This window comes from Hyalella azteca, unplaced genomic scaffold (genome assembly GCF_000764305.2).
Source record: "Hyalella azteca isolate HAZT.00-mixed unplaced genomic scaffold, Hazt_2.0.2 contig5448, whole genome shotgun sequence".
Lineage (NCBI taxonomy): Eukaryota > Metazoa > Arthropoda > Malacostraca > Amphipoda > Hyalellidae > Hyalella > Hyalella azteca.
Genome location: NW_025935638.1, coordinates 66,988 through 75,061, shown reverse-complemented (window position 1 = coordinate 75,061; position 8,074 = coordinate 66,988). Strand labels below are relative to the sequence as shown.

The window sequence follows — 8,074 nt, the reverse complement described above, 5'->3', positions numbered from 1 at the left end:
CACCATGCAGCGCTGCAGTGTCAGCACCACCATGCAGCGCTGCAGTGTCAGCACCACCGCGCAGCGCTGCAGTGTCAGCACCACCGCGCAGCGCTGCAGTGTCAGCACCACCGTGCAGCGCTGCAGTGTCAGCACCACCGTGCAGCGCTGACAGCAGTTTGTGCATCTCCCCTCTTAGCAGCGCTTGAATTTATTGTTACTGCCACGCGGTGTCGTCGCTCGGCCTCTCAAAATATTTATTCCGCACGAAAATTTACACGATGTTCCGATCCTGACTGAATTTTCTCATTGATGAATTTATGGTAAAGAAATTCGTGCATGCAAATAAGGTATTGCGTTCCTCATTTATTTATTGTATTGTATTTTTATTTAGTATTGCGTTCCTCATTGCTAGATTCAATGGGATGATTTTTATTCATGGCTATACATTTTTGCAATATCACTGAGTTTTCTCGGAAAATTTTAATTGAGATATTATGAAAAATGTAACAGATTAAATTGTGCCAAATCAGTATTCCCAATAGCATAGAAACGGCGACTCGGTGAAAAATATTCATAGGCGCTCGCAATTTTGCCGGTGACACTTGATATACAAGGATAGCTTCTTCAAAACCGAGTGAGCATAGACAAGCATTGATTTTATATTCATGTATAAAAACTGATGAATGGGTGAATAACGATGAAACTTGACTAACGTCGATATCAATCAAGTGCCATCAGCTCTTATGTAGCCGGTCTTCAGTAGATTTATTACGATAGATAAATTCCATAACCAAGATTGATTCTAAACTCTCTAGCGCTGAAACCATTTCGAAGTAATCTATATTAATCGAACACACAAACCGTAGTTATTACGAGTATTTAACGGTATTTTATAAGTGAGCGGAGAGTTAAATGTTGAGTTTATACTCGTGTGTCATTGATTGTGTCATTCGTACTTTAAAATGAATCATATCTAACGTCTAAATAAAAATTAACATGGAAGCCTGTGTTATTCATTTATCTGATACACGAGAGTCCATCATGCACATGGTCTGGAAAATTTCCCATTCTCTTCGCTTTTGGCTGTTCATCAGTCGAAGCACAAACACCAGCTCAAATGTCGGCAATCGACAGATGGTCGTTTGTTTTGCCGCCGCAACAAACACTTCAACATCGAAACCCAAACACGTTTGTCATTGCTGGAGCCAGTCGAAATTACAACTATGTTAGTCGAGTTTCGGCTTGTTTCACGTCATTGTCGTCGAGTTTCAGTTCATCGTCTCGTGTTTCAGTTCATAGTCGTCGAGCTTCAGTTCATAGTTATCGAGTTTATATTCATAGTCGTCGAGTTTCAGTGTACAGTCGTCGAGCTTCAGTTCATAGTTGTCGAGTTTCAGTTCAATGTCGTCGAGCTTCAGTTCATAGTTAGGTTCATTGTCGTCGAGTTTCAGTTCACTGTCGTCGAGTTTCAGTTCACTGTCGTCGAGTTTCAGTTCATTGTTGTCGAGTTTCAGTTCATTGTTGTCGAGTTTCAGTTCACTGTCGTCGAGTTTCAGTTCATTGTTGTCGAGTTTCAGTTCATTGTCGTCGAGTTTCAGTTCACTGTCGTCGAGTTTCAGTTCATTGTCGTCGAGTTTCAGTTCACTGTCGTCGAGTTTCAGTTCATTGTCGTCGAGTTTCAGTTCATTGTCGTCGAGTTTCAGTTCATTGTTGTTGAGTTTCAGTTCATTGTCGTCGAGTTTCAGTTCATTGTTGTCGAGTTTCAGTTCATTGTTTTTGAGTTTCAGTTCATTGTTGTCGAGTTTGAGTTCACAGCTTGTGCCTGTATTTCCTTTGTAATATCTATTATTTTTCACACATATTATTTCACTGACATTTTATTAAAATATTTCTTTCTAACGATGATCCTAATTTCACTGTACATTGACTTTTAGATGTTTTATACAGCACCCAAAATGACCACTTTATTTCATTTGTTGCAGCAATATTGGAAGCACTTCATACCACGCACCTACAGGGAAAACAGTCGCTGATTTTAGACATAATTAATAAAATAATGTATACTTTATTGTGTATTAATAAGTATATGGGAACAGATCTTCACCTGATGACTATTCTTAAAACATCATTCACAATACTGTTTTACAGCCATAAATCTAAATTTACGAGCAATTTGATGTAAATTTAAAACTTCTTATAGGACTAATGTATATACTTAGATATACGGAATACATATTCTCTCAGAAAAAATGGATAATTATAAATAACCCAGTTTGATAAAAGAGGCAATAAGGGCAGTTTGATAAATAAGGCAATAGAAGACCATATTAACATTTTTCCGAAAAAATTGATAGAAAACGTGATATTCATAGAAAACGGCCATAAGCGGGTACTATAGAAAATCTATCTCCTCCTACAAATATCGTCCTACAACATCGAGACACATATCATTAGATTCGTAAAGACCATACCTATCAACTCTGCCATCATTTTTTTTTATTTTCCCCATAGTTTCTTTTTTATGCGCGTTTTTCCATTTTTTTACTTTTTCCCAGCCCTCCCCCCCTTCTCCCCCATATATAAGACGAACTATGCACAAATTAAAAAACAGGGATGCTAGAGTTGATAGGTATTGTCTTTACGAATCAAATGGTATATGTCTCATTGCTGTAGCTTGAAAACTGTAGTAGGAGATAGGTTTTCAAAAAGACAAAAAACGAAAATTTAAATTGTTCAGGGGAGCCAAATAAAGTAAAATTCATTGAAAACAGAAGAATATACCCAAAAAAAGTCTTGATATTGTAGCCCAAGCTTTCCCATTGCCAATTATTTGCATTCAAGGTACCAGCACGCGTCTTTATACCTATTTATGTCAAATTTAACTATAATGAATAATAAGCTATAAATTGGACTTTTTATATATAAAAATATATATATGGAATATTCATTTTACATAACGTTACAACTGCATTAAGCAAAAACTGTTGCATGTACATCAATGGTAGTAGCTTTGTTGAACGCGTCTTGTTTGTAGCTTTCAAACGAGTGCAAACACTTTGCAATTAACCTAAATAATGACATATAAATACCATTTATTAGTAAATGATGTTATAAAATGATCATTTTATAAAAGTTTAAGACTGCATTACTAGAAAAAGTATTGCATGTACATCTATGGTAGTAGCTTTGTTAAACGCGTCTCGTTTGTATCTTTCAAAAGAGTGCAAACACTTAGTAATTAACGAAAGTAATGATCTATATATACAGATTTAATTCAAATAAATTTTCGTACATATTGTTAAAAATGTTCATTTTATATATTTTTAAAATTGTCTTACGCAAAAACTATAGCACGCACAGACATGCGGTAAACTGCGCAAGACGTGCCTTTTCAGCAGCTACAAAATGAGTCAAGAAAACGGAAAAGCCAAAATTTCCGATTTTCAGGGAGGTAGGTCCCCTTTAATGTTTATATTTTACGACAAAATTCCGGTACATGCAGAAATTCTTTATTTAATGCCCAATTAATTTAGGATTATATCTCTCTTATTGCGAAGACATGAAATTTTACCGCTGTAGGCCTTCTTGTGTGTTTTGTTTCTCTAATCCCCTTTTAAGCGAACGTATCTACCTGCCGTCCGACTCGGGCAACGATTTTAGATCAACAATTGAATAAGAAAATTAGCAATTGATCAGCTGGAAAAAATACTGCAGGGCAAAACGAACGACCGAATTATTAAAGTTCAATTTCTGGTCAAATGACGCATTTTGCATCCACAAACGTATGTCAATCGAAGGGAATTAATCGAAAAATTTCAAAAATAGTTCAAAAATGACAGATATAGCGTCGGTATCCACAATACTTGGGAGTACAAAGCTCGACTTTCAGCTCAGTTTAAAAATTTACTGCGAACTTCTACAAATTGGAAATAAAATCTGAAGTACGGAAAGCAAAAACCAAAAGCGCAACTTCTTCGAAACTTTGGAGGAGCTCAGAAGAATTGGAAGCTTGGAACTGCCTGCTGTGAAGAATCTTTAATGACGACCCGAAACAATTTATGCGGGGCTGAATCAAGCAGCAGCTCGAGCAGTACAAAAGAAAGCTGCGAGTGCAATGACCAAACGGAAGATTCTTGCAAGGAAAGCACCTCTTCTTCGTCAAGTTCGAGCTCCAGTTCTGATGACGGATGCCGGGATCCATGCCGGGGAAGACGCAGGAAGATGATCAAGGAAAAGATCACCGGAGCTTTCACTAGAAACCGACTATAGAAGGGCCGCGTGGACAACAAATGCAAGGTTGATAACTGTGAAAAAGCAGTTCCTAAATGTAACTATAATGTGATCAACGCTCGAGTGTGTGGCTGCAGTGGAGCATCTATACACTCAGCATTCAAAATCGAAGAAAGCACAGATTCGACATGTGCTAGCAGCAAAAGTCTGGATGGTAACCCGTGCAGTGCGGCCTGTGGAAAAAGTAAATCTGAAACAACATCATCAGGAAGCAGCTGCAAAACTCGAAGCTTGAAGTGCATTAGTTTAACTGAAGATGAATCGGACGGTTGCTCAGCCTCCAGCGAAGTTACAGTTTGTGCAGCGCGCCATTGCTTTTCAAAGCCAACCTCAGAGGGGAATAAATATTGCTCAACAAACTGTGGAATTAAGTCGTGTTCAAGCTCGACGAGGAGTAAGAAAAGCCCTGGCAGCTCATCCTATGCTCCATCGAAAAGCAAATGCAGTTACTCATCAGGAGGTAATACCAGAAAGTTTTCTTCCAGCGGCAAAACGTGCACTTCTGATTCGAAAAGCAAGTCAAATGAATCGTCGAGCAATACGCGATGCAAAACTTCTGGGAGCAAATTTGCAACATCTGAGAACAAATGCAGCTCCTCGCGGTCAGGGGGTGAAAGTACCGTAACAGTTTGCTCGGATACTGATAATCTGGGAACAAAATCAAGTACGGGTGCCTCTTCTAATTGTAAATCAAGTACGACTGAAACCCTCTCCTCAAGATCTCAATCCACTACAGACTCCCGAGGCAAATCAAAGAAACTGAATTCAGCATCCAGCAGCGCAGGAATCAGAAATCGATCGGAGAGGACCACGAACCGAAGCTCTCAGTTGATTGACGACGAGTCTTCCGAAGCAGACGACACGAAGAGTTCGGCAAAATGCAGCTCAAGCTCATCCAAGACCCAAAAATCTTCAAGCTCTAGCAGAAAAGGGGTCAGCAGTGACTCGTCAGATAAACCGACTCGATCGACGACGGAAAGTGGTTCGTCTCGAAGAACTTCCTCGAAATTGAGTTCAGTTTCTGGGACCGCTTCTACCTCAGACAATTCATCGAGTAAGAGCAAGACTGGCGACACAGATTCCACCGCTTCTTCCGGCAGTCAGACTACGAGCCCGAGTTCGGCCTCGAAGAGTTCCAGCACGACCATGTCGACTTCGCAAACACGCAGTACAGGTTTTAGTTCAAAAAGCGCAACTCAAGGCTCAACAGACTACTGTTCGTTTTGTAAAACTGCAAGCACTTATACTGAGAGTGACTCGGAGGAATCTTCCTGCAAAGCTAACGCATCGAGCACAACCTCGTCGAAAGAGTTGGATTGTTGGTGCCGGAAGTCCAACTTCTTCACAATGAACGGCGGAAAGTAATGATGTGGAGGTCCTGATTACAGATATGGAGATACGGAGCATTTTAAATTTTGAGTGTAAATGATTGATTTTAAAAATGTGATATGTGAACTGATTTTGGATAAACTTACATTTGTTTGTCTTTAAATGAAATAATAATATGCATTTTTTATTTTCCTTTGAGCAAAATCAACGCAGTGCATGTAAGGAATGATGAGGGATCTTTACTAAATCACGAAGTTAATTAATGGTGCACTCAGATGCCACTCCTCCGTCTCGGAATAGTGCTTTCGAAAAGAACCAGGACTATGAAACGAGTCGAGACAGATCCAGGAAAAATATAGAAAAAGTTTTTTTAAATATCCTGGATTAAATTTCGTTAACGTTACAATAATTCAGTCCCGCAATTTTAAACTGGCGTCCCGAATGTTATGAAACATTACGAAACATGTCAAATGAGATATGACGAACGCATGGATACAAAGTGAATAGATAGATGTTCAATTATTAACTCACAGTTTGACAGCCTTGACGATGGATGGCTGATGGAATAATTTTGGTGTTAATCCATGCAAGGTACTGCATGGTGTTGCTGACACTGCAGTACTGCACTGCATGGTGGTGCTGACACTGCAGTCACCACGAGTTCCTGGACTACTCCGCCGACCTCAGCGTCCAGGGCATGGATAAAGTACTCAAAGGCGTATGTATGCATGACAGAGAAGTGAGCCTTATTATTTTAAGAATGCATGCGCATAAGTTTGTCAAAAGATCAACTGACTGAAGTGGGTAACATGACAGAACCTATAAATGTAATCAGCTACCAACGGAATTACAAAAATTTGTTCTCCCAGTAACGTAGCTTCTAACAATGCTGACGTGTCGCAAAATTGCCCGCAAGCCTTTTTGGCAAGCAAATTAGTTGAACATGACTAGCCAGCCCTCGCCAACTAGAGGGCTGCGGCGTCAAAATAATGTTTCGGTAATTTATAATAGATAGGTCGTAATTAATTTAATATTTTGTGATTATGCTCGTGGAAAATGTTTAAAAACTAGTATATACTTATAGGAACCATTTGCTCCAACCCAGCTGGATATTGTTCTCGGACTACAACTCAGGCGAAGACACCTTTTCAGTTCAACACGTTGGCGTAAACGAATGCTTCAACTTGTCTTTCTCCGCTGTGAGTGAAAAAACCGCATCAAGAATTTGTAAAATAATAAAGCATAATGTACGTCGCACAAAGTTGAGCATTGTTTTTAATGACTATATTTTATCACGTTCAACACATTTACATTCCAAGTATCGTCTCAACGCTACGTAGGCAGCCCCCACCACTTGGACAACCTCTACGATGGCGCCTGGTCCAGCGGGTGTGAGTACAGGCGCCGCCCGACGCCGACTCGACGGACTCGTTACTGGACCTTGACTTGAGGACGTCCTCTTTGGTCACCAGAGGACTGTCGGTGTAGACATTCTTCACGTACGTTAAAATAATGAATTACCATTGCGTTAGTCTGCCGAGAGTGATTACTATTGATCAATAATAATTTACATTCATGAGGGTTAAGAATGCAGTTTTTGATGTGAACTAATGCATCATAGGCAAGTAAGAATGGGCATGTTTAAAAGAAATTGTCACCTAATGAAACGTTAGACACTCTTGGATTTTTAATAAAGTAAGAGATGGATAGGAAGAAATATTTTGGCGAAGAAAAGCTTCTTGACAGAAAGACGTATGATTTTGTCTGATGTGCAGGGGGTTCACCGAGTCCGCCATGTGCATGTATCCCTCACTCATTACAGGCACCCAAGGCATTAATTCACTGCTCTGGCAGGATCTTCAAAGGAGTTCAGCAAATTCAACTTGAGATTAAGTTCAGCAAAAGTATACCTGTGCATGGAAAATATTCAATATTTCAGCACGTAGATAATTGATAAGACACTAATGAGTGCAATAGTGCAGCCACTGTTATTGTTCTCAACGTCGTTCAACGTCGGGCAGGGTGGCCCTGTGGTTAAAGTTCAGAGTACCAGGATTGACGCACTAGAGAGGTGCGGGTTCGATCCCAGCTCTGTGCGACAGTTTCTGGTCAGAATCGGCAAGGAAACCGGGCGGTTAAGCACAGCAGAATTGTAGCAGTGAGTTGCGAGTTCGAGACCTCAAAATGCTGTGAATGCTCTGCGATGTTAAGAATCGGCGACAGGCCTACGGCCTAATAAACGCTGAAACCGCTATTATTATTATTTTATTATTATGATATTGCCAACCCAGTTTAGGATGCCAATGTCTGGCCGATGATCAGGTTTGTGTTAGTGGTTTGATTCTGAATGTCCCGTGATATAAAATAATTATCGTTCGCCGCTCAACCAAACCATATTATTGATAGTGATCTAGCTATGCATATTATTCTGATGTATAGTGACAGACAGAAGGATTGAACATATGAGAAGAAT

General features: G+C 39.8%; 1 protein-coding gene across 1 annotated transcript; it reads left to right on the top strand.

Annotated features, from left to right (window-relative positions):
* The first annotated feature begins 3,814 nt into the window (after nucleotides 1–3,814).
* LOC125177894 (putative GPI-anchored protein pfl2) lies at nucleotides 3,815–5,711 on the top strand. Its single transcript, XM_047880487.1, has 2 exons — nucleotides 3,815–3,832; nucleotides 4,252–5,711. Exons 1-2 carry the CDS (start codon nucleotides 3,815–3,817, stop codon nucleotides 5,635–5,637), a joined length of 1,404 nt encoding a protein of 467 aa, XP_047736443.1. The 3' UTR covers nucleotides 5,638–5,711.
* Nucleotides 5,712–8,074: the final 2,363 nt, after the last annotated feature.